This window comes from Mizuhopecten yessoensis, unplaced genomic scaffold, assembly GCF_002113885.1.
Source record: "Mizuhopecten yessoensis strain PY_sf001 unplaced genomic scaffold, ASM211388v2 scaffold716049, whole genome shotgun sequence".
Taxonomy (NCBI): Eukaryota; Metazoa; Mollusca; class Bivalvia; order Pectinida; family Pectinidae; genus Mizuhopecten; species Mizuhopecten yessoensis.
The window spans coordinates 29,554-57,265 of record NW_018479922.1 but is presented as its reverse complement, the minus strand read 5'-3'; the positions used below and the strand labels follow the sequence as shown (position 1 = coordinate 57,265).

General features: G+C 36.2%; 1 protein-coding gene across 3 annotated transcripts; it reads left to right on the top strand.

Annotated features, from left to right (window-relative positions):
* Positions 1-520: 520 nt before the first annotated feature.
* Positions 521-27,324, top strand: LOC110441593 (histone-lysine N-methyltransferase NSD2-like). 3 transcript variants are annotated; one of them, XM_021484786.1, is made up of 20 exons: positions 521-624; positions 2,817-3,184; positions 4,619-5,113; positions 5,452-6,108; positions 6,372-6,508; positions 8,554-8,655; positions 8,897-9,031; positions 11,400-11,649; positions 13,877-14,080; positions 15,748-15,927; positions 16,582-16,741; positions 17,014-17,142; positions 17,618-17,697; positions 19,221-19,333; positions 20,075-20,347; positions 20,689-20,810; positions 21,894-22,030; positions 22,453-22,559; positions 23,144-23,360; positions 25,091-27,324. In XM_021484786.1, the coding sequence occupies exons 2-20, from the start codon at positions 2,842-2,844 to the stop codon at positions 25,513-25,515; spliced, it is 4,266 nt and encodes a 1,421-aa protein (XP_021340461.1). In that variant the 5' UTR covers positions 521-624; positions 2,817-2,841; the 3' UTR covers positions 25,516-27,324. The 3 variants fall into 3 exon arrangements, with proteins under 3 accessions (XP_021340461.1, XP_021340459.1, XP_021340460.1); XM_021484784.1 differs by having other exon boundaries at positions 24,896-27,324; XM_021484785.1 differs by lacking the exon at positions 8,554-8,655 and having other exon boundaries at positions 24,896-27,324.
* Positions 27,325-27,712: the final 388 nt, after the last annotated feature.

Here is a 27,712-nt window from a genome sequence, read left to right as displayed (position 1 = left end):
TATACATGTTTAAGAGAATTAATTAGATTATTTCCACGCGAAATTATTTGAAACAAGAAATGGTCACAGCTCTAAAATTGAAAAAGTTACCTTCCATTACCTGCCTTTTACAGTTCAATATCGGTTCGTAGCGGTTGGGGCGATACAGAATTTTACGGGCGATATAGCTTTTGGGGCGAAACGGATTTTGGGCGATATGGTTGTCATACTTCGGGCGAAAATTGGGGCGATGTGAAAAAAAATTGGGGCGAGCTGGTTTGGGGCGTAACGGTTTTGGGGCGAAACGTTTGTAATTCCTATTTCTCTCTCCCAATGATCATGATATGATCTAATATAGAAAAGTATTCCAGTAAAAATATATTTTCCGGAACATTTAGATTTCAAAGTGTATGCATCCTTAAAGCTACTTTCGATATTACCCGCCGTTTTCATAGGTTGAAATATTGTCGGAAATTCCCGAAGTTGTCAATAGCCAATCATATTCAATTATTTTTCCCGCCGAATATTGCCGAACGCTACCGACACGACTTGGAGGTAAATCGAAGCATGAAAGAGTATTTCTTCCGGTGGAGCTAAAACAGCTTGCCGCAAATCTCGTATGAAGATTTTGTGGTCTTTTTCATGGTAATCAATTATGTCGACATATTATAAACAGTTTTGTATATGTACCATTTACTACTACACGTTATAAAACATATTTGACCCCTTTAATATGAGTAAATACTATCGAACTCTACTGGTAGCCATAAGTGCTTTCGTGTACGAGCGGTCTATTGTGCTGTTAAACCGCAGTTTTTTTCTCATTGTGCATCATGCTTACCCTGTCATGGAGGTTTAAACGTTTGTTAAAGATTTGAAATAGTTTTTCAAGTTTATTTCAAATTGATCACCGCAAGATGTGTCCCTGCATGATGTATAAGTCGGGTGATGTTGATAAACAAATGACATGCATGGATTTTGCACATTATGTTGATTTTTCTACTTTTAATTCTTGGTTTTGTTAAAAATCACAATGTTCTTTCTATTGTACTATGAACGCCCGTGACCATAATTATGAATATGTACCAATCAAAACACAGACCCCTCACTGGGAAGTGTCCATTGTTTTGAAATGAGACGAGGACTGCTTATCAGTAAAATGTAGTTTCAACATTTGTATTTACGCTATTTAGATTTACCCCCTGCCTTTATATACTTTTCAGACTGCATAATTACATCAAAAATATGTAAAGTGAACATTATACGATTACCCAGTCCACCATTATACTATTTGTACTCTCTTAGTTAACCACACCGGAAAGAATTACGTGTATCATACAAATGCAATAACAAGATTACAGTACACATCATAATGCAATAACAAGATTAACCACAATACAACCCTTCAGAATGAGAATACCCGGTGACCGGTCATTTATAGGATCCTAAATTTACATAAATTAAAGATTGAGAAGATACCATACATGCTGCAAATCACTCGAAAGTTTGAAGCAAGTAAATAACGACAACAGAAGAGGTGAATTATGGTCTCAAAGACTTTAATTTGTGAACTTTTTGCCTATAGATATTTTGTTAACACTCCCTCGATTTTTGTAATACTTTGCTTAACAGTACTTCCTTCGGATTCTCTGAATGCACTTCTTTTTTTGAACTGTTTCAGTTGATTCAGACCTGAAGACATAGTTTGAACATTTAAATAGTGACTTGACAAGACTTTTAAATTAATCATATGATTGATAGAAGATTTGAACCATTTTTTTAACCCTTTGATTTTTCTGTGTGTTAACTCTTTCCGTACCGTTGTCGTGTACACACGACAACAATATGTCATCCTGGTCCCCATTGTCGTGTACAGACGACAAAATAAAGGGCTGTCTCATCCCCGTTGTCGTGTACACAAGACAAGAGACTTTGATGTAACCTGCCTGATGTTTAGTTGGTTATCGCACGAGACTGTCGCGACAAAACAATTAATTGTCGCTAAAATCAGAACCCGTCAGTTTGGAAGAAATAATTTTATTTTTGCAGAGTACACTTTTTTTATTATGTGACTTAATGTTTTCGCATTTGCCACAAGATGTTTGCGTTTGGTGCCTCAAATGTAAACAAATTGGGGGAACCTAATTCGATACGAACACTCATAAATTTATCATCAGATATTTGTTGAGATTTATGGAAGTAAATTTGAATATTCTTATATAAGTCTTGATGAAATCTACATGTATTTAGAAAAAAAATCAACGACTCCACATTTGTAACCATAATCAATCCCCATTTCAAACCTGCACTACAACGCTGTGTTAAATACAAGGACTCGTTTTGTTTATTGCCAGACAAATGTCGATTTCTCAGTCATAATCAGCTGCCAGTTAGTCATTATGCTGCGAAAATAAAGAAGTGTTTGTCTATGAACCAGAACATGAAACAATAACAATATTTGTTCACGGTTACCTGTTTAATTCTTGCGGCAGTTACACCTAGTCTAAAAAGTACCTTAATAATCCACCATTTTGTTATATGCGCGGGGGCGAGTCTAATAAGTACATCCGGTACGGAATCCGGACCGGAGTTGCGGTACGGAAAGAGTTAATGGGGGAAAATGCCTTCGAAATGTTGTCATAGTATCCCTGCTTCTTGTCATTAAAACGACCATCAGCAGTAAATATATCTACACTTAAAATTCTCTTAACAATACATTGACAAAATTCTGCACGTGTTCTGCTTATCTGCATGTTCTGAAAGCTATTTTTTTTATAATTTATGTTAATAAGTATAAGCTAGTATCTGAAAATTGATATCTGTTTTTTCGTGTTCAGGTAATCTTGCAGCAGTGAGAAGACCATGGATGTAGACAAATCGCCTCCAATTCTGAAAGTTGGGGACAAGCCACTTGTGAATGGAGACTGCAAATCTCCTGCTGAGTCGTCAGACCCTGTCCTCGAGTCCCCCAAATCTGTTCCTGCTGGTGCTGCTGTTGGATTTCGTCACCACCTACCACAGATTGCGAACTTGACTCGGAACACAAAGATTGCGCAGAGCAAGGCCAGCGCCAATAGAGGGAGTGCTGAGTGTGCACCAGATGTAGAGGCAACATTACATATTGAGGGCACAGGAAAGGTTGTTAAGTTGGATGCAGACCTGAAGACAGAACTATGTGTACAGGAAGCTGGAGATGTTAGTCCAGGTACACCACTCTTGATTAAATACTGAGTTTATTTGTCATGTGAGAAAGATCAAACATTATCATATAGTTACGATGATATACCACCTACCAGAAGCATGATAAATTCATTATCACAGATTGTCAGTGTGAGAAACTCCTGAAGAAGTTGAGAACAACTTCAGAATGGATTTTCCCATTTTGGAATGTACTTTCTCAAAATAGAATGTGCACTCTTGCCAATTGATGTCATGAACCAGAAATAGTTATTCTAATAGTATCTATACAAATTCAAAAGTGTCCCACATGCAAAGGTGATCTGCTTAAAAAAAAGTCTGTCATAACGAAAATCATTATGAAAAAATATTACCATACACCATTTTAAGTATAAATGTGTGTACTGAGAGCCAATGCGAGAATATTGTTTTGATATTCAACATAATTTTAAGGTTCATGGACAATGATGGTGTTCCTACACGCACAACTTGTATTTGTTACATTTGTCACTGACAGGATCTTGATCATTAGGTTTAGAAGTTGATTGGCAATTATGCCATAATGGTATTTAGTTGTCTATTTATTGATTGGAGAACTAGATAAAGAAGTAGTATATAGATGCTAAACTATTTATCTCATAGTGTTTTCAGGGTTTGTCATTCAAACAATTTTCTAATCGTGAGCATGTAGATATATATCTGGAGTCCACCTGTGGTGGCCTTTCAATTTTATTCAAATGCTCGTGATGAGGAAACACAAGTGTGACAATCTGTAATTCTTGAATACATTTATGGGAATAATTTATAATAAACTTGATACAGACTTTAATATATGACTTTAGTACAGTGGCCCTTTCAATGTTTGTATTCTGGCTGAAAATAACAATATGGAGGTTGATTTAACAATCTGACATAATAAGTAAGTTTGGAAATATGGAGAGATGCAGGTTGTATTTCTGTGTGCATTAGTGTTCATCTGTGCAATTTTTAGTTCTTAAATGATTAATGTATTATCAGTGGTGAAATAATAATCAACTAATTATTGACTTTCGTGAAGGTTAATAAAACAATGATTTATTGCGCGCCCTTTCTGAAAAGGCTGTCCGACTGCGACACGTTCACAAGCTGTCTGAATATGTATTTCCTTTAGCTACAAGAAATAACGTCTTTGTCATGTTCATAATAAAAATTGTTTTATTTTGATGTTCACATCAAAATCAACAAAAAAGTCCATCGATTTAAGTAATGCTGACTCATCACAAGAATCTGATTTTGGTAAGGGTTTTGGTTTAATGAAAATACCATATTCCTTTAATCCTTCATTTTCTTCTTTATTCTTGTCAAAAGGTATGTATTCTTGTAGAAAATTTGAAGTTGACTATAAGTAGATATAATATTAAGAGGAGTATTTTTTCTAGAACTGTTGGTTCAGTTGTGATATCTCGTTCCTTTTTTTTTACAGGTACAGGTGATGTAGCAAAAACTGAGGAACAAGCAGACAAGGAGAAAAGTGAAGATGCAAGCAAGTCCAAATCCCGCAGTGCTAAAAAGAGTAGAAAAGCTTCAAGCGCTAAAAAAAAGAATGCAGCAGAGACACAAAGTACAGAGAAAAATACAGAATCAAAAAGTCCCCCTGAAAAACCTTCACCAGCAAACCAGACTTATAAAAATATCTTCCAGGAAACTTTGATTCAGGGTAAACGCAACAGGAAACCTAAAAAGATTGACTTTGAAGAAGAAGAGAAAACGCCACCTAAGGCTGCAACAAGTAGTGTGCGTAAAAAAACACCTGAAATAAAGGTGGAGGCTTCTTCAGAAGCAGATTCTAAGCTGGAGAATGAGAAACCAGCCCAGTGGTTGGTTGGTGATGTTCTGTGGGGAAAAGTACCAGGGCACCCTTGGTGGCCATGTATGGTGTCCTACGACCCATTTCAGGGACTCTACACAAAGTTCAATAGTAAGTACATGGCACAAACACATTTCTTGAAAAATGTGTATTTTTGATGTTTTTTTTTTAAAATAAATTTTATTGTCAACCAAAATTTGCAAGTTTATAACTTACACCTAACTGTTTTTGCATAAACATTATTCTATGATAAATATATATTTATCGGTGCGTAATTAGTGTGACATGTCTATAGAATGACAATACAAATGTAGTATAGAACAAAGTGAAAAATCTGTAGTATTGACTGTTATAATGATGTCTTAATCTGGAACGGAGTAAATCTTATGTGAATTTGAAATTTCATGAGTGAATGAAAATTGTTTTTAAATAACTAAATTATTTTCCAGAACGGGTTCGTTTGTATCATGTGCAGTACTTCGGTCATGAAGAAGAGAGAGGATGGCTTTTCTCTTCAAGCATTATGGAATTTAAAGGCAGGAAGCAATACGAAGATCACAAGTCTGAGGCTCTTAAAACTGCAAGTAAATTTGCGAAAGGAAAACTTGAAAAACTGTACAAGGTCAACCCCAGTCGTACAGCAGCATGGAATATAGCCATAAAAGAAGCGGAGGAGGCGTTGCCGATGTCTAGGAATGAAAGAAAACAGCACTACACCTATATATATGCATCAAAAGACAAAGGTGAAAGTAAAAATGCGAATAACAAGGGCGATAGTAAACTTGACATTAAACTGGAGGAAACAGACTCTGTGAAAGACACCAGGAAAAGAAAAAGGAAATCTGACAAAGAGGAATCGGTAGTTACAGCCACAGCTAAACGAAAAAAGGTGGAGACCCCTCATTTGAGCGAACCCTTGGTATCGCCGAAACTCGGGAGTGGGGATGGGTCCTTTGATGTCTTTTGTCAGAAGCATAGAGACAGTGCCACGGAAGAACATCCAGACTTGGATGAGGATGGATTGGTGGCATATCTGAAGCAGCAATGGTGTATGATGAGTAAAAAACAGAAAGCTAGATACAAATCCAAGTTCACATCTGACCAGGGTAGGTTTCTCTAGTAGCTTGGAGCAGCATCCAATAGGTTTAAAAATGTGAACGAATGTGCTCGATTAAATATCCAACATGCTGCCTTTTTTTGAAATTTTGTGCCATTTACTGAGATATGCAGGATAAGCTTTGCTAAATGGTTTTGTGTGTTCGAAGAAGTAGATGTCGGGCCACACTTAAAAATATATAACTTATTTTCTTCGCAATATATATTGTTAATTTTTGTGATACATCGGTAACTAATTTTCTGTTTACTGCAGGTTCCCCTGAGCCACAGAGGAAGTTGGCATCAGGCCGAATCTCCAAACCAACCTCAAAATTTTTAGAAATGCTAGAAGAAACAGAGGAAGAAGATTTGTCTGACAAAGCTGATAAAAAAGCAACTCCAAAACCAAAGGTGACTTATGTTATAAAACTTAGGAAATTAGGGCGTCATTCTTGTCCCTTTTACTCAAAGCATACCTAAACACATATTTGGGTTGGGGGCATTTAAAAGTGTTTTTCTTTTCTGTGTTGTTTTTGTCTGTTTGAAATTTAAAAACAATTTATATCTCTCAAAGGCATGGATTGGATATAACAAAACAGACTTGAGTTCCACTAGAAATCTTTGTCGAGACAGACTGCAGATGCTAGTTATCAAGGTCAAGCCAAGTTGTTAAAAGTATATTAAAGTACCAACTTCTCTTAAAGTAAATATTGAGTAACTTATTACATCCTACGAGTATCAAAATGTAAAAGTACGTCTTCATGGTCTTTATCTTTAAGAAGTCTTGAGTATTCATTGTAAAAAATTAGACTGCCAAACCTGGCACATGGTTAAATCTTGTTTGACAGAATGACACATTATCAAACTAAGAAGTTGGTTCCTTGAAGCTTATTTGAACTTTGACCTGTATTGCTGGAAAGGTTTTGCCTGTGTCATTACTTCTATATCACAACACATAGAAATAGCATGTCTTGGATAAAGATACATCATTGGATGGCAGAACATTGCTTACCAAGTGAAGGTCATCTTGAACACATTTTGTACTTCGACTTTTTATCATTAAGTTTGTCCATAGTGTAACTTCCGTGTAACTCCTAGGAATCTTGAACACATTTTGTACCTATTTACTTGTGGACTACTGTGAATTGTCTCGCTATGTTTTTCTTGCTTCATTTACACACAAGAAAATTAGACTACTGAGTAACATAACAAAGGAGAAATACTTTTACAAAGAAACAGAAAAATGGTAATTCAGGACTTGGTTTGGTATATAGCTTCCTATAATTAGATCATTTGGTATAACTCCCTATAATTACAGTCGAACCTCGTTATCTCGAAGTCGACGGGATCGTTGGGAAACTTCGAAGTATTCAAGTTAAGCGAGTTCCTATGTTTGGCAGAAAGCTTGGTAAAGTGTTTGGTCCAATATGAGGCTATATATGTCATTGATTTCTCTGACAATCAACGTATTTAAACAGTCGATAAATGACAGAAGATAACTATAAAATAAGAAATAACAACTTATTTATATCATATTCATTAATTAATTAATGTTACAATAAACACACATGCTGTCTCCGACCTTGTGCTATGCTGATAGAAATTTCAATGCGGAAATGAAAATGCGCAAGTCTTTATACAAATCACTGTATTTGAGCGTACACGCTGGATTGCTCAGTTGATTTCGACATTCCGAATTGGGTATGAGTTAATCAGGAAACATATCCACATTTATAGACCCCAATGACACTTGACATCTCATCAACACGACGTACTCAACAATAATTATCGTATTGTTCCTATAATCTCTCAATTAATTATCAGTGCCATACAAGCTCCTGTAAAAACATAAACCAACGAACCAGTCCTAGGTTGTGATTTTTACTGTGGAGGTTATTTACGCATGACCGCACACTGTGACCCATTTTCCGGTTAGAATGTGTCGGCAACTTTGGTGTAAATAAAGTGCTATTCAAATTGTTTACGGGCTCGCAGTAAGTACTAATTGTTGTTAATCAACATTGATGAAGTTTGTTTCTTTATTTGTACAAAGTGTTTTTACAGTCATACACATTTTAATGGGATAAGTTTAATCGAAGTAATTATGACCGAGAGTAAGCTGCTCTATGAGAACGATGTTTACCGTAGCACTGCGTATAATATGTATCAAATAATTAAAGAATATATTATAGACTTGTGAATCGTAAGAAACTTCGAGGTAGGAGATATTTTTATGTAGGATTTTCGTTGTTGGGACTGATGTTTCACTTCGGGATATCCAAGTTTTTCGTGTTTTCAGAGTTCGAATTATCAGAGTTTTTATTACTAAGATTAAGAAGAGTTTTGGCCGGGACCGATGAAATACTTCAAGTTAAACGGGGTCTTCGAGTTATACCAGTTCGAGATAACGAGGTTCGACTGTAGATCTAATGACTTCCAACGTTTGTTGTCAACAGGCTTCTAGCCGATCTGGGCGACGCCCTACTACACCAGAATCCAGTTCATCTCTTGATTGTATCATTAACCATGTGGCTACCGGAGTGATGGGAGTGCAGGAGGTAGGCTAGTACTACAGCATAGGATGTCAGGATTGTTTTAAACTTTCCTCCAACTTTCCTTGAAGTTGTCGGTAAACAATCATTGACTAGCTTTCTGCACCTTTTAGCTTGTTTTTGATAGCGTATAGGAAAAAATAAAAAGGAAATGTAGATTTTTGAACATATCCCGATAGAAATATGTATTCACAATGTGCATATATTAAACATGTAATATATGGAAATATGTTTTTTTGTGTTGAAGACAAGTGAAGTAGTGGCAAAGGAGGAAAAGGAGGAGGTTACTACATCCGTTCCTACAACAGGACCAGTGAAGGTCAGCCGGAGGAGAAAGTCTGCAGCATCCTCTGTCGATACCGATAGTAACACCGACACTCAGGTACATAATCCTCTGTCGATACCGATAGTAACACCGACACTCGGGTACAAAATCCTGTCGATACCGATAGTAACACTGACACTCAGGTACATAATCCTCTGTCGATACTGATAGTAACACTGACACTCAGGTACATAATTCTCTGTCGATACTGATAGTAACACTGACACTCAAGTACACAATCCTCTGTTGATACTGATAGTAACACCGACACTCAGGTACATAATCCTCTGTCGATACTGATAGTAACACCGACACTCAGGTTCATACATCCTCTGTCGATACTGATAGTAACACCGACACTCGGGTACATACATCCTCTGTCGATACTGATAGTAACACTGACACTCAGGTACATAATACTCTGTTGATACTGATAGTAACACCGACACTCAGGTACATAGTCCTCTGTTGATACTGATAGTAACACCGACACTCAGATACATAATCCTCTGTTGATACTGATAGTAACACCGACACTCAGGTACAAAAAACATCCTCTGTCGATACTGATAGTAACACTGACACTCAGGTACATAATCCTCTGTCGATACTGATAGTAACACTGACACTCGGGTACACGATACTGATAGTAACACTGACACTCGGGTACATAATCCTCTGTCGATACTGATAGTAACACTGACACTCAGGTACATAATCCTCTGTTGATACTGATATTAACACCGACACTCAGGTACATAATCCTCTGTTGATACCGATAGTAACACTGACACTCAGGTACATAATCCTCTGTCGATACTGATAGTAACACTGACACTCAGGTACATAATCCTCTGTTGATACTGATAGTAACACCGACACTCAGGTACAAAAAACATCCTCTGTCGATACTGATAGTAACACTGACACTCAGGGACATAATCCTCTGTTGATACTGATATTAACACCGACACTCATGTACATAATCCTCTGTTGATACCGATAGTAACACGGACACTCAGGTACATAATCCTCTGTTGATACCGATAGTAACACTAACACTCAGGTCCATAATCCTCTGTCGATACTGATAGTAACACTGACACTCAGGTACATACATCCTCTGTCGATACCGATAGTAGCACTGACACTCTCAGTCAATACTGACACTAACACTAAAACCACAGGGTCTGTATTCATGAAAGAAACTTTTCTCGTGCCCAAACTCAGATTCTGTGTTCAAGCCCAATTTCTTGTCCTCCTGGTAAATTAATAAAACTCACATTTTGTCAATTCTATGGAAGTATTCTGAAGAGACTAAAAGCTGAATACTGTTTACATTGTTTACACTTTGCTTTTTGACCGTGTTGCATGGTTTAAGCAAGTTTCAAAAACGTTTGCCTGAGCACAGAACTTAAGCTTGAGCATGAGAATGGTTTCATGAATATGGGCCTTGTACAGACATTTCACTCAATACAGAGATAGAGACGGTGACACCATAGTTTGCATAGGTCATGTAAAGTGTTTTAACTGATAGGAGTCATGGCTTAGAAAGTACTGGTAAGTAGATGAATCATGGAAAAGTGTAGAAATTTGCTAAATATTTTGGAATATATCATAAATTACTGCACTTTTCAAGAATTATTGAGCAAATTTTGAATTTTAAAGTTTTGCGTTTGTGTTAGGCCAAAAAATAATAACTTGGTTCTCAGGCCCACGCGCATTTCATTTTAGGGCACCGCATTGTCGATTTTATCATGAAAGTAATAAAAAGATATATGTGAATGCGCCAGCCGCCTTCTTAAAAAGAATCCGGAAAATTGGTCCGCATGTTTTTACTCGTTAGTCACAAGTCCCAAAAACGTTTGAATAAAGATAAGAAAATTGATATACAGGCAAGCGTTGAAAAGATTATGACTTACTAACTTTGTGTACAAATGGCGCTCATTTCGGTACAAATAAGGAAAGGGGGGTCCGTGATTCTTCCCTGGAACATCATGGGGGGATTTTCGGAGGCTCACTCCATAACGGATCTTTACACAACTATAAAAACCGGTAACATCGATTTTGGAACATGGTCGTTCCCAGATAAACTCTGTTCTGCTAAAGTATCTGTGTGTGTAAGGCGACAAAAAACGGGCACATTTGACAAGGTAATGCCCACAATTAACGTTTTACAAACTACAGAATAAAAAAAAATACCTCCCTGTCTCATCTCTTTTGAAAAAAAAATGGCCTGAGAACAAAGTAATATTTTTTTTTAGGCCTTACAGGAAGTTAATTTATTGTTATTCTTTGTATCATTGAATATATTATTTAACAATATACTGAATGAAGTAAGCCTGTCTATAACTGATGGAAACCCCTTTTTGGTAAAATTTGATTGGTGTGAACTAAACCTAACCTGATGATTGTGGTCTGGCAGGAGGAAAGCAAACCTGTGATACCAGTCCCTAAGGCGGCGGCGACTAAGGAACCGGAGGAGGAGTATGAGCTAGAAATATTTAAATTGTCATCACGTGCACCAACGATGAAGGAGAACCTGTGTGAAATCTGTCACAAGGTGGGGGACCTGCTTATATGTGAAGGCCAATGTCAGGGGAACTTCCACAAAGACTGTCTCGGTTTAAGTGTGACGCCATCTGGAGACTTCAAATGTGATGAGTGCACTACAGGTATTTATAGAGACATTTGCAATGACGCTACATGCTATACATTACAACAGACTAATTTTTGCAAATATACAGTTTTGCTTTGCTTCAGATTACATGCCTCAAGATTTATGGATGTAGTCCAAACTCGTACAGCTCTCTGGCGCTTGTTATTGTTAGCTTGAATGTTAGAAGTGGGTGGTTATAAGAGTTTGGGCTATTTAGGATCCTTTTACCGCTGACAAAAACTGTAATTATGCTCTGGAAAGTATTTTTCCAGCATGAGTATAGCTTTGCTGTATCATGCAGCAGGCCTAGACTGGGATTCAAACCCTGGACTTGTTATGCTATCCCTCTAACTGACTGAGTAACCTGATCAACAAAAGTGATTTGGCCGAACAATGCTAGTCATATCCCGAACAAAATTAAGGGGAGGTCACTGTTTATGATAAAAAAAATATACTGTGCAGTGGGACAAGAATCCTTCAGTGTATTAACAGTGTAATGAGACCATTTACGATACCCCGGGAATTCCAGTACAATATCTGTATGTAAATAGTCAGTGATCACTGGTCACTTGCTCCTGTGGTGTGCCTGGTCATACTTTGTCTTCTTGTGTTGCTCATACAAGGAAATCCCACTTGTAGTCAAGGCTTTAATGCCTTTACAAAGACTAGGGATAACATCTTGTTAGTGATGTCGAAATCTATATATTCAGACTTTGTTACTTCATACCAATGGTTTGAATTTTATGAGAATTGATTGAACCTCCTATCTTATTCTACACTTTTATAAACCTAAATTTATTGTTGAAATTACAAAACATTTTCTAATAATTTTTAATGTACCAAATGCTTTCTAAGGTTAAAAAATCAAACAAGCTGAAAACAACTTGGTAAAGCCACAGTTCAGGCATGGAGTACATGATATTTTTTTGGAAATTATCAGCATTGCTTATGTTTTTCAATCTCCAGAAACAAATGTTAACAGTTATTTAGGCCCCAACATGCATATGTCAGTAAGTCGCCCATTATAATTTTTGCCCTCTGCTTCTTTTGTAAGTTGGCTGTAATTTTTAGGTCACCTGAGCTTTAGCTCAAGTGACCTATTGCTATCCGTTTTCGTCCGTCGTCGTCCGTCGTCCGTCGTCCGTCGTCCGTTAACATTTTACATTTCAAACTTAAAGTCAAGTTCTGCTGGGCCGATTGAACTGAAAGTTGATAGGAATGATCGCCTCATGGTCCTGACAAAGTGTTGTTATTTTTCGGGTCGATCAGAAATCCAATATGGCCGCCACGGCCGCCATTTTGAAAACCTATTTCAAACTTAAAGTCAAGTTCTGCTGGACCGATTGAACTTAAAGTTTGTAGGAATGATCGACTCATGGTCCTGACAAAGTGTTGTTATTTTTCAGGTCAATCATAAATCCAATATGGCCGCCACGGCCACCATTTTGAAAACATATTTCAAACTTAAAGTCAAGTTCTGCTAGGCCGATTGAACTGAAACTTTGTAGGAATGATTGACTCATGGTCCTGACAAAGTGTTGTTATTTTTCGGGTCGATCAGAAATCCAATATGGCCACCACGGCTGCCATTTTGGTAAACTATTTCAAACTTAAAGTAAAGATCTACTTGGCCGATTGAACTGAAACTTTGTAGGAATGATCGAATCATGGTCCTGACAAAGTGTTGTTATTTTTCGGGTCAATCAGAAATACAATTTGGCTGCCATGGCCGCTATTTTGCTACTAAGTTCTAATAGGCCGATCTCACTTAAAATTGGTCTAGGAATGATCAGCTCATGGTCCTGACAAAGTTAAGTTAACATTATACTATTTTTTACTCAAATTGGTACATATTTCAACAACAAAAATAAATACTATAGACTCAGGTGACCGTTAAGGCCCATGGGCCTCTTGTTAACATTTAAAGATGTCTTGGTGAAACTAAAAGTATTCAAGCATCACTCAGTTCACTGTAATTAAGTCACTGTGGCTTCATCTAGGTTCAAGTAAAGGTTTGAATAAGTGCAAATCAGATGATAAAAAAACCCGCTAATACATGTATATGTAGGGAATTCAAATTCTCACCTAGTTTTCAAATCAGATTTTCATGTCATAGGTATGGGAAATCTAGTACAGGTTTTTACGTCGAACATGCCTCTCTGGAGTATGAGAAATATGAATCATTTTTCTGTACATTAAGTCTTAACAAATCATTTGATGAATTTCTTAATAACTGATTTCAGGAAACCATACATGTTTCTGCTGCAAGAAGGCTGATAAAGACACGAGAATTTGTACTGTGCCTGCATGTGGAAAATTTTACCATGAAAACTGTGTGAATAAGTGTTTGAATGCACGGACAGAAAGTAAAGGGCTTGTATGTCCCCTACATTGTTGTGCCACCTGTTCTATAGATAATCCCAAGAGTGCCAGGAACAGTAACAGAGGTAAGCCACTATAAAGGTGTTGTTATTTCTAAAAAAAATCATAATCAATTCATGTTTAATAATTCCCAAAAAGCCATTCCACCAGAAAGGTAGCTAACAATTTTTCCCTTTGTTTTACATTTTCCCGTGTTTTTAAAAGTTCATAGTTTGTAATATTTGACCAGAACAGAAATTTATTTCATAAATGTACCAGTGATCTAAATAAAATGTGAACAACCCATGCTGGATGTGTTCAGCATGTTATTTTAGTGAGACTGCACTCAAAGTCAGCATCACCACGCTATATACTGTCTCTAGTGCACTTACATGCATAACACTCATGGAGGCACATCCTTAAATGACCTTCGCTTTTGATAAAAACATTTAAACTCTTAACCAAATGAAACTTTGATGTTCAGGGGTGTGTAATTTCCTATTTAGAATACTAGCCTGCAGGCAGATTTAAAAAAAACATCTACTAGACCAGGACTTGACTAGTGGAATTGTAAAACCCCAGAAGAAATGCTTAAGATTGGCTTGATGTTGTGTATCTAACTGGTTCAAAAATCTCTATTGACCAATGAAGGAGCCGTACTGGATTTTTTAACCACGCTCCTTTTCCTCCTCTCATGACTAGGTCATGGAGGAGATATAGCGTTCTGTCCAGCTAACTGTTTGTACTAATGTTCACATTTGTTATCTAGCTACTTTAATCCTCAAGGACCTCAATCAAACTTTCATGTATTGATCAAGTATAAGAATATCTAATGAGCTTATGTTTCAGGGTGGCAAGGTCAAGATCACTTTCTGGTTTAGATTAAAAAAAGTATCAAACTTTACATATATATATTAGAATACCTTGAATGAGTTTTTGCTTTAGGGTGCAATGATCAAGGTCATTCACCATTTATAGATATATTTTTTCTTATTTGTTATTTCTAATAAAAATCTTAGGACAGGTGATCACTTTTACATTTTCAACTCAATGTCAACAATGGAATACAGGTATTTAACTCAACTACCGGTTTAAGTCAATTAGATTTAGACAATTTCCTGTGTCCAGTATTACTGGTGTGACTTTATCTGTTTACAATGCCATGTTGAGTACATAAATAGACAATTTCCTGTGTCCAGTATAACTGGTGTGACTTTATCTGTTTACAATGCCATGTTGAGTACATAAATTGATTGAAATGTCACGTGGCATGTTAGAAAGTACAGTGTTTTAAACAGGATTCAATGTAATTTTAACTATCTTGATTTTGCACCAGACTGATATGTTTTGTTCCTCTCGCAGAGTTCAAAGTACGGTTAACGAATATTTGCTATCGCTTATTCCATTTGTTTTACATATGAGTATCTTTTAGTCTGTGTTACATGCATAACTGACTGTGATATTGTATATTTGTGTTGTAATGTTGTTATCCATTCTGTAAGTGGACCCTTGGGTCTGTTGGATCGGAAATAAATAAATGAATGAACTACCTTAACAAAATAGTTATACAAAACCTGTTATTGTGATGCTGCTGTTGAGAAGTAATTGCTTTCTCCTCGAAATTTAACTCGTTCACCCCTGAAGACACATTTGAACTCCTCCAATTCACAGGTTGGAATAGTTCATTATGAAATTTCAGGGGTGAATGAGATAACACAGTACCATAATCAAACATGGAAATGATTTTTGGCAGGTAAACTTTTACGGTGTATCCAGTGTCCGACAGCGTACCATACAGGAGAGTTTTGTATAGCAGCCGGTAGCGAGATTCTGCCAGGGTACAACATTCTCTGCAGTAAACACTTCCAGCCACTACCGTCCCAGCGACACCACAGTCACGTCAACCTCAGCTGGTGTTTTGTCTGCAACAGAGGTACAGCTTTAAATCAAACTCCATTGACATGAAACTGTCATGCACTGAACCTATTATAAGCCCTTGATTTTAGTTGTTGTTCTGTTGAATATTCCAAAGACTTGCTGTGATCATGACACTTAGATTTGGAAAAAATAAATAACACACTATTAGGGATTTCTTTAAAACCGAATTCAGAGTCCTGGACCTGTCTTGATGAAACTGTTTTCATGCTCACACCCGTATTCTGTTCTAGGTCCTTGTTCTAGTCACAAATCATTCAAACTTATAATGAACACTTTATAAGTATGTGAAAGAACTTAGCTGTTGATAGAGTCACATGATTTCAATGAGAAATTGAAAATGAAGAAAGTGGACTTTAGCTTGAGAATGGTTTCTTGAATAGGAGTTCTGGATCATCATTTTTGACTGTAACTCCGACTTTGTTTTTTTAGATTATCATTTATGTAATGTGGAACTTGAACACATTTTCCAAATCTTTGTAATTTGTAAAAGATGTATAAAGTATTTTCTGCATACTGCAAAATGTTATGAGGTGACTTTTGTGGTGTCTCCTAAAGTTCTGTCATGTTAACATAATTGTACTTGCTATGTGCAGTAATTATTACTTAAGTAATTGCTATGTGCAGTAATTATTATTTATGTAATCCATAGGAGGGTCCTTACTGTGCTGTGAGAGTTGCCCTGCAGCTTTCCATGCAGAGTGCCTGAAGATGGATCATACGCCTGAGGGCAGTTGGTACTGTCATGATTGTACTCAGGGCAAAAGACCACTGTATGGAGATATTATTTGGGTGAAGCTCGGGAACTATAGGTACATAAATCCTTTAAGATTGTCAAAATTTCTTTGAAGAAAAATAATTTGTGCAGTGGTAACTTTACCTTGCTTTTCAAACTTCAGTCTTTTTATTGAAGTCAACCTCTGAAAATAGATGTATATATCTATCAAAAAATCAATCTTCATTCAGTACGATCAAATGACTAAAAAATAGTAAGATTGTATCTATTTGAAAGAATCATTGAGAAATATAAAATTTTGTTTGTCCCATCTTCTGACATCAGTAGACTTGCTTTGTTCTTCTGTAGATGGTGGCCTGGTGAGATTTGTTGTCCTCATAATGTGCCTTTGAATATCCAAGAGAAGAATCACCAGGTTGGCGAGTTTCCTGTCCGATTCTTCGGTTCTCACGACTATTTTTGGATTCACATGGGCAGGTAAGCATGAATGAAAAACATAAGCAGGTAATTTTACTAGTATTAGAATCAATTTATTTGACAACAGTTGTGAAAGAAAGTTATCCACTTACATTAATCACTCTTTGAAGGTCTGGATGGAAGTGTAAAAAGGTTCTGTGAATATCAATGTCTGAAAATACTTAATCAGCAATTGTTTAATGCTGTTGTCACAAAGTAAAAAACTTCGATGATATTTTGTCTAGATTAGTGAGTGATATTATTTGCCTAGTTTTACATCCAAATACAAGCTGCTTTCCCCAACAAATAAGTGCTGTATTTTCCCAAAATGAAGAAAAATTGAGGAATATCTTCCTGATTTCAGTGAAAATAATGTTACATTTTCCCAATTCATGTAGGAACACCATGTTGAAAAAATTTACGTAGAAAAAACACTTGTGTAGAATTGTACTAGATATTGCTGAAAATTAAGTTGAGTGCACTAATATTTTTACAGGGTATTTTCATTCCAAGAAGGGGACAAGGGAAGCAAGGAGTCCAGTTTGGGGAAGCACCTGGCTAAGGTGTTCTCTAATGGTAGGTAGTAAATACATGTATAGCATTAGGTTAGGGGAGATAGATTATCTGACAGTTGGTTACCAGTATAATAATAATAATTTGAGGTTCTTACATTCCGCTTCATCACAACCTAGTTCGTAAGTCATCTCTAAGCGATTCACAAATTATTATCTGTGGTTATAGGGCCTTTGCATCAAGCCAATGTTTTTCTCAACTCCCTGGGGAGCATACAGCCGATGCTGCCATTTCGGCGCTCTTAACTAGCATTCAACAATTCTAACATTGCCCGACCACATACTCATTTACAGATGAGTAGACTGGAACAAGCGGAGGCAAGTATCTTGTTCAATAAAGTAACTTGTTCAACAATACAACACAGTGCCACGATGTGACTCGAACCCGCAACCCTTAGGTCACAAGTCTGGCGTCATACCACTAGACTACCGTGCCTCCTAAATATTTGGCTGAGCATGGTACCTAATCCTAGTGTTGATGTGAAACTGATGGGATATTAACTGAATAAACAGCAGGTTATGATAAAATGTCGCCTTGTTAGATTTGTTTTAAATAGAGGATACACAGTAAATATTAGGTCATAAGGCCATGCAATATTGATTAATTATCAATACAGGTGAGTGAGGGTGGTATATGAAGCATATGATCATAAGGAAGATATTCCTATCATAAAAACAAAAATTGATATCCCAATCCTTGTACAACAAAAAAATCACTTCTCATGTTGTTGCGTTTCCTGTCTGTTTTATACAAATAGTCGATCAAATTCTACAGTTTATACCCTTAAACAAAACCTTGGTTCCTGAGGTGGGTTTATACCCTTAAACAAAACCTTGGTTCCTGAGGTGGGTTTATACCCTTAAACAAAACCTTGGTTCCTGAGGTGGGTTTATACCCTTAAACAAAACCTTGGTTCCTGAGGTGGGTTTATACCCTTAAACAAAACCTTGGTTCCTGAGGTGGGTTTATACCCTTAAACAAAACCTTGGTTCCTGAGGTGGGTTTATACCCTTAAACAAAACCTTGGTTCCTGAGGTGGGTTTATACCCTTAAACAAAACCTTGGTTCCTGAGGTGGGTTTAGTTGTTTTACTGGAATAGTCCTGCCTGTTGTTGGTCTTGGAAATATTTTAGAAAATGCCTCATTAATTACATTTTGTAAGTATGACATTTTTGCAAATTTTGTTTGACTGTTCTGTTTAAAAGTACATGGTCCACCCAAAGACATGAAAATAAAATCACTCGTGTTAAAGGTTAGGTATTGCGGGGAAAACACTTGTTGATGTAGGCCTGTTTCAAATTGAGTCATCCATGGTTAGGATACATGCATATATTGAACTGAATAGCCTACGTAGGATGTAAATCAAACGTTACATTTTGTACCGGATTTAGTGGTGGTGTTGCTCATCATTTCTATTTTCATTTGAATAGTCTAATTGTATATTTTGCCGTCCGGGGGGTAGGGTTATGTTTTAATGGAATAGCCGTGAGAAGTATTAATTGTATTTGATGTTATTCTCTCTCCAGGTGTAACAGAGGCCATGGAAGCTTACAAATTGTGGAAAAAGGCCAAGGAGAACAAGGAACAGATAGAACAACAAAAGACAGACAGAAAACCAGCTCCTTACAAGTTTGTCAAAGTGAGTAATTCACAGTATAATCCAGCTCCTTACAAGTTTGTCAAAGTGAGTATTTCACTGTATAATCCAGCTCCTTACAAGTTTGTCAAAGTAAGTATTTCACAGTATAATCCAGCTCCTTACAAGATTGTCAAAGTGAGTAATTCACAGTATAATCCAGCTCCTTACAAGTTTGTCAAAGTAAGTATTTCACAGTATAATCCAGCTCCTTACAAGTTTGTCAAAGTGAGTATTTCACAGTATAATCCAGCTCCTTACAAGTTTATCAAAGTGAGTATTTCACAGTATAATCCAGCTCCTTACAAGTTTGTCAAAGTGAGTATTTCACAGTATAAACCAGCTCCTTACAAGTTTGTCAAAGTGAATATTTCACAGTATAATCCATCTCCTTACAAGTTTGTCAAAGTGAGTATTAAACAATAAAATCCAGCTCCTTACAAGTTAGTTAAACAAGTTGTACACTTGCACTATAAAAATAAGTTTAAGACTAGCATAGTAGGAATCATTAATCGGGTATGGACTCGTAGTATAGTGCATTGGTTTTGGTACCTAAGGTGAAATGCTGTCGATTCAAATAATATAATGGCGTTTCCTTTAAGTTTATATAGAAAATCATTAAATGTACTTTGACTTGATTTCTTTGTTCATTAATTCCAACTGTTAAATAGATACCAGTAGCATAAAACACATTTTGATTTAGAAGAAACTGATTATGCTATATATACCCTTTTACATTCACAGTCAAATGTTCCTCTGGGTAGTGTGCAGATTTACAAGGCTGACTTGTCGGAGATCCCAAGGTGTGAATGTCGACCAGATCATGAGAATCCCTGCAGCAGTGAGACGGACTGTCTCAACCGAATGCTGATGTATGAGTGCAATCCTGCTGTGTGCCCTGCTGGGGAAAAATGTCAGAATCAACGCTTCCAGAAACGTACTTACCCCGACTCTGTACCATTTAAAACTGCCGAGGGCAGAGGCTGGGGACTGAAAACCCTAGCCGATGTTAAAAAGGTATTAATTGTGTATTGATAAAAAGATAGAAATGTCTATATATTGTTAAACTGGATACGAATGGGACCACATGATTTGTTTGGTTTTCAGTGAGTTCTGGATTTTACAGAGTCCACATGTTATATGTATTGTCATTGACCGAACAACATTTGTTGGCAAGAATCCAGATTTCATAAATAGCAGTTTATCGTTGATTTATTGTGAGTTGAACACAATTGAATATTTAACTGCATTACTTGAGAGGAAAGATTCAGCAGTAGAAAATGAAAAAAAATGTACATAACAATATCAAAATCTGGTTTCGAAATGAGAGAACTTAATCAATGGTATTGACTTTACAGGGACAGTTTGTGAATGAGTATGTAGGAGATTTGATTGACGAGCAGGAGGTGAAAAAGAGAATTGATACGGCCCATGAGACCAACATTTCTAATTTCTACATGTTAACACTGGACAAAAACAGGTTTGTGATATATATCCTAGATTATTTTCATGAAAAGTTGTATCATTGCATTTCATCAGTCTGTGAAATTGTGAAGAATATCAACCTTTACTGCTGCTGGTAAACTTCAGTTGGTGCTGTCAGTCATTTGATTTAGTATAACAACTGATTAATTAAAATGGCTTATCTATCTATATGTTATACTCCAAAGAGACCAAAATAGCTTTAATGCTTAAATGGCATTAAATTCATATCTCTGAAATGAAAAACTTTTTTACTATTAGTAAGTTGTTATTTTGGACGCACAGATGTTGAGTTCATGTGCTGAATTATTCGTGTACATTGCAGGTTAGTGTCATTCTCTTCCAGAAATTTTATATGCATATTTCAACAAATATTTATAGGATACTAAAATTTCTTAACAAAGCTTCCTACAAATTCACACAAAGATATATCTTTCACAAAATATAAGTAATCTCAAACATATATAGAATTTTAATGTAATGGAGGAAATTAACACCAATAAATTAACACTGGATGAATGTATTAATGTAGGAAAAACTGGATTTTACCACCTGAGTTCAAATAGTGAAATTTTGTCTGCTTACATTAATAGTAAAGTTTATGATTTATTATGTTATTTTAAATCAAACCCTTCCAAACTTGATCATAGATTTTTTTCTATGGCCATTCTGCAACTAAGGGGAGATAAATGACTTTGATTCTGGGAATCTGGTCCATCAATGACTTGATTAACTTACCGCTCAAAGTACAAGATAAAACTGATATTACCATGTTTGATATATAAGGTATTGATAATCAAATATGATGATGACTCAGTGTTTTTGTTACCTAAATTTTACAACAGCCTGTTCCTTTAAGGATTGGGAAAAATAGAGCAGTATTTGTATTGAAATTGTATTCCTCAGATTTTGGGAAAAGAAGGCTCTTTTTAGCTAGGGGAAATAGCCTGTGTTCGGCAGTAAAACTGTGTTTATGCCGCTTCGAAAATACAAGGTTTAAATTCATACCTTTAGGCTGTCACACTATTTCAACATTGTGTTTGTTCTCTAAACCACGTCCTCCACTTGTTCTGTCTTGTAGAATTATAGATGCAGGCCCCAAAGGCAACCTGTCTCGGTTTATGAACCACTGCTGCAACCCGAACTGTGAAACACAGAAGTGGACCGTCAATGGAGATGTTCGCGTGGGACTCTTTGCCCTCCATGACGTACCAGCAGGTTGGTTCCCTTGTGCAGAACAAGTTAAAATAATTTTAACCTAATATGGTCTAGAGCATCCTTAGGTCAAGGGGACACTACATTGTGCTTAAATCAATTTGTTTCAGTTTCATTCTACGTGAACAATTTATGTATTTAAGTGTTGAATATGGCTATGAATGGTTAAGTTCATAGAGGGATAAAATGAGTTGGTTTTGAATGAAATATTTGTGTTTTGACCATAGCAAGTTTCATCCTTATGATTTTCATTTGACATTCAAAGTATTAAAAACAATGGAAGATCTCTGGCAATGTCAGTAAAAAGCCGTTGATCATAATTTTACTAACAAGAAAAATATGCCATTAATTTATAAAACTGATATGACTGTGTAAGCTTGTGATGTCAAAATATGACATGTCATTGATTTATTTTTGGTTGCCAGGCTCTGAGCTGACCTTCAACTACAATCTTGAATGCCTTGGTAATGATAAGACAGCATGTTGTTGTGGTGCTCCTAACTGTAGCGGATTTTTGGGTGTTCGACCCAAGGTGAGACAACACTTTCTTCATTTCTACATGGAAAAACACAGTAATTGGTTTTCATGGTTAATTGATAAAAAGTACTCGTCAGACATGGCTGGGGAACAGTTTTGTTTTGATTGACTAGTGATTGGATCTCTTAAAAAATATCTCACCATCCCCTTAAAAAATGGTTCAATTGAAAATGTGTATAGTAATTCTTTCATAGATATTAGTATAATAATTTATTATAAATCTGAAAACTTAAATTAATCTAGGAGGATTGGGGATCAATTTGTTGGAATACATACTGGATAACATAAAATGTTGGTTGTGTATGAACATTCGTGGTTTTTCATTGTTACTATTGAACCACAAACTAAATACAACAAATTTGAATGATACACATGTCTACTGTTAATATAGGATATCCACGAAACGATCTAAATGGCCTCAAACCATGAAGGAAACTACCCACCAACATTTCGTGTTATACAGTACTGGAAAATATCCTGGATTAAAAAATATCAAGATCCAAATTATAGGAATCGGTGTATGAAGATTTTCTTTGGTATATTTGATCTCGGTGTTGTATTATGGTTGTGTGATTGCAGACTGCAGCTGCTGTCGCTAATGAGCGAAGAGCTAAAGAAGCATTGGAGGCAAAGAAGAAGAAAAAGAAGCCGAAGAAGATAAAAACAGATATCAAGAAAGAACATGAAGATGAATGTTTTAGGTGTGGAGAAGGTGGTGAGCTTGTCATGTGTGACAAAGCTGGTTGTCCCAAAGTCTATCATCTCCAGTGTCTCAAGCTCAACAGACCACCACACGGTTAGTGATAAAATCTATGTGTTGGTCAATTATGAAAAAATCTCAAGTAGTTTATGATTCAGGATGACAAAATAGTGGCACTGCTGCCTTTTTATGCGGGCATATAGTGCTGCCCTTGTCCATATTGTGGCGATTCATTGTAAACACCTTATCAACTGCATTATTTAACAGATTTTGATAAAACTTATGTATGCAAATACCTCTTGACATGCCCGTATTTTAGTGTTCTAAGGCCGAGGTCACTGTTGCTGTATATAGAAATCATCAACCAATTCAGTGTCATCAATCTACCAACTTTATTCTCAAAATTTATACAAAGGTCAGGTATGATAATACCGCAGACATCTTTTGGCTTGAGGGTTGGAAGAACAAGGCCAAGGTAATGGTTGCTATATATAGAAAGTCATCAAATGATTTAATGTCATCACTCCAGGTACTTCATTTCTTTACAGATTTTGATCAGAATGTATACAGATTTTAGGAATGAGAATACCACAGATGAGTTTGTTTCAAAGGTCACTTGCATGTTGCAATTGTTCGGTGTGGTTTCTCCATTTATCAACTTGAAGTATGATAGTTCCTTGTTTATGTTCATATTTCAGGGTGTCAAGATCAAGGTTAAGAACATTATCAAACACTGAAACTAACTTCACATGATGGCAGGGGCTTTCATGTCTTACAGACATTTTCTAGTTTTATCAACATTTATGCAAAGATCAAATCAGTTGTACTTATGGAATGCAAGGTCACTGTTTCTGGATGGCAAGGTCACTGTTTCTAATTACAGAAATTTGTTAACCAGTTGAACGTTGACACTTAATTTGCATTGGTGAGGAAGCATTCATGACTGAAGATATTTTCTAGTTATAAAATGTTTTTGTCATTTCTCAGGTGACATGATTTATTTTCATCAAACTTCACATATTAATCAAGTATGAATGTCTTAAGAGTATTGTAATGTGACATCTTGGTTGAGTGTGACAATACCTCATAAGATCTAAAATCTTAAATTCACAAAACTCCAGAGGATTTGTATCTTTCATGAGGAATTATTACAATAAGGACTTCAGAAAATACTGTGTTGAAAAAGAAAAGTGGATTTAGATGCTAAAATGTGCCTTAAATTTTCCTTAATCTGTAGGATGGTGATTTCCAAATACTTTGGGAAAACCAAGAAATTCAATTAACATGGTTTTAAGACTTTATAAACTGTACATGTTTCAAGCAGTTTCAAGTTTGGTTGTAGTTTCAATAAAAATAAATGAAGCATTTCCTATCTTCACAAAGGTCCAAAACACACACGCATACACTACACGCATGCATTTTGCACACAGAGGAGGCCGTCCTTAAATGACCTTAGCTGTTTATAGGACGTTAAATACACTACACGCATGTATCTTGCACACATGGGAGGCCGTCCTTAAATTACCATAGCTGTTGATTGGACATTAAACTAAACTATTAAAACTAAACAAAGGTCAAGTCAGAAATGTGTGTGATACAGGCCCCATTGACCTCTTGTTTATGTATTACAGGGAGCTGGTACTGCCCTTGGCATCACTGTGACATGTGTGGTAAGGTGGCGGTGAAGATGTGTCAGGAATGTCCCAACTCATTCTGCCAGAACCATATAGAGGACAATCTGATCGAGGTCAATGGTGTTCTCTTGTGTATGGAGCATGAAGACACAGAGGCAACATCATCCAGCTGTGCATCCTCTTTTGTTTCAGACAGCCAATCCGATGTTGGGGAGGCGAACGATACGCTAACAGAAAACATGGCAGACAACAGTAATCATTCAGCTGCAGATAATCATGGGGAAAATGGAAAGGATGATGTCTCAAAAACACTGGATACAAAAAAGTCAGGAAAGACTGTAACAAAAAAACTCCCGAGTGTAAACATTCCTCATAAAGCTATCACCAACCTTGATAGAAAACGCAGCTTAAACAAAAAAGACAGTCGTCGAAAGCGACAGATGGGGAGTGGAGTAACCCCAGAGGCAGGTGGTAAGAAAGGGCGCAAGGCAGATTGTGTGGAGGGTCGGAAAGCACAAGGAGGCAAAGGGGACCCCCTGGCTGTTGCCCCCATGTTTGATGACAGTGATGATGATGGGTTTTCTAACCTCGTTATAGACATACCACAGATCAATTAACCACACAATGTTGACTCTCCTATTGTTTTAAGTGTAACTTCATATTTTAATCTTAAAATTTAAAGACTTGAATTTACCAAACTTTGAAAGATATATTTTTAAAAAATATGAATAGCATTCTGCACTGTTTGTAAATAGTGGAAATCTTCTCAAATGGATTTGTATTTCTCTATTGAGGATGCCTGTTTTGATAAAATTCTAATTAAGGAAATTACAAGAGCTATGCAATATTACACTAAATTGAATTTTATAAACAATTGCTTCCTTTCCAAACTGTTTTTCAACCTGATCAGATGATTTATTTTTTCTTTCGGGGAGAAAATAAAAGTTTAGAGTCAGTCTTCATTAAAAGACTTTTATCTAAATTGTTGGTAAAAAATGAAAATTCATGAGAACAATTTGTCTGATGTGCTTCAAAACCATCCACATTTACATATTTTATCAGTTTTTATCCCATACAGTTTTACTTGGTCAGATAGGTTTGTTTTACTTCTCGTTCACCATGCCTCCACCCTCTGGCATTGTGTGTGGTTCATGTGTACAGGAAAAACTTATAATATATAGAAAGTTTGAAGCAGAATATTACAACACTGCTATTTACAGTATATCTAAGTCTTGTATAAACATTTTAATGTGTAAATAAACATTGGTGTAAATATGTATAAACTGTTCCAAGAGAGACACTGTGGATGTTACTAACTATAGTGTGTAGATGATAGTGAACAAATATAAAAACATCTTAATGGATTTTTAATTTGTAGCCAGGGCCACGATGACACTGCCAGACGCTACAGAGAAATGAAATAATATTTGTCACGTCAGTCCTGTCTGTCATAGGTGACGTCCCATTCATCAAACCTCCCAGATTTAATCTATTTTGGGTAGAAATATTCCCATATTAAGCCAGCCATAGCTTTGATGTTGTTGGGATGTGGGAGTGCTAAGTGGATAAAAATCATGTTATTTTATATGGTGTTGTATTTATCATGAACAATCAGTCACAACTCAGTCCAACTGATTCATTATGTACATTTCCTATGTGAACCTGTCCACTGTGGTAGTTAATGTAACTTGTCTGTGAATCAATCAGTTATAGAACTGTTCAGGGAATATTTGTCAGCAGGTTGACTCTAGCTTTGCTGCTCCACCAGTCGTCTATAAAACCAGCTAATAGGACAATTTAGCAGGTGCCCTTATCAGTCAGCAGCTACAGAGCCCCAACATGGAGATGTGAGTTCTATGTCTTCATCCCAGTATGGGGATGTGTATACAAACATGGATCAGGATTGGTTGGATTTTGTATACTGGTATTGTTATCTGCAAGTCTATACGTTTGAGATGTTTTGTTTCCTTGGAGAACTTCTGATGAAATAGACTTTAATGTTTACTCTGGAAAGTATTGGACTATCTGTGTGATATGAATTGATTTTGTTCGTATTCAGTGGCCATAACTTTAAATATCAACTAGGATATTTTGATTAGTTCATCATTGAATATGGTATGCAGTTGTTTTCAAGGTATTTCCTGATAATGAATACAATTTAATTGTGGACCAGGGCTCTAAAAATATTCATGAAAACACAATCATGGTAATTTGTATTAAAAATCTTTTGAATGTTGACTTTTTTTTACTTCATAACAAAATATTTCAACGATATTTTGGGATTAACTATTATCAGAAGCAGCAAGACGATAATATGGTGATAATTTCTGAATGTAACCTTTTACCATACGCATAGACTTTTATCATCTCCCATCATTCTGTGTATACATATTTCTTCAAAATAATAAAAAGTATGTTTTCATTGATCAGGTGTTTGTTTTCTTGTTTGAATAACAGTTTTTAGGTTACCTGACCATAGGTCATGGTAACCTATTGTGAAACTATGTATGCAGCCATATATCAATAAGATCTCGGACGAGCTCGAAAATGGGAATTATTCGACGGTAGCTTACAGAGTTATTGCCCTTTGTAATATTATTATTTGACCTTGTGAACACGATAACTTGAGTAAATGTTAACCGGGTTTGATGAAACTTTGTATGCAGCCAATATCAATAAGATCCCGGACTCTAAATGGGAATTATTCGACAGTAACTTACAGAGTTATTGCCCTTTGTAATAATATTATTATTGGACCTTGTAAACACGATAACTTGAATAAATGTTGACGGAGTTCAATGAAACTTTGTTAAA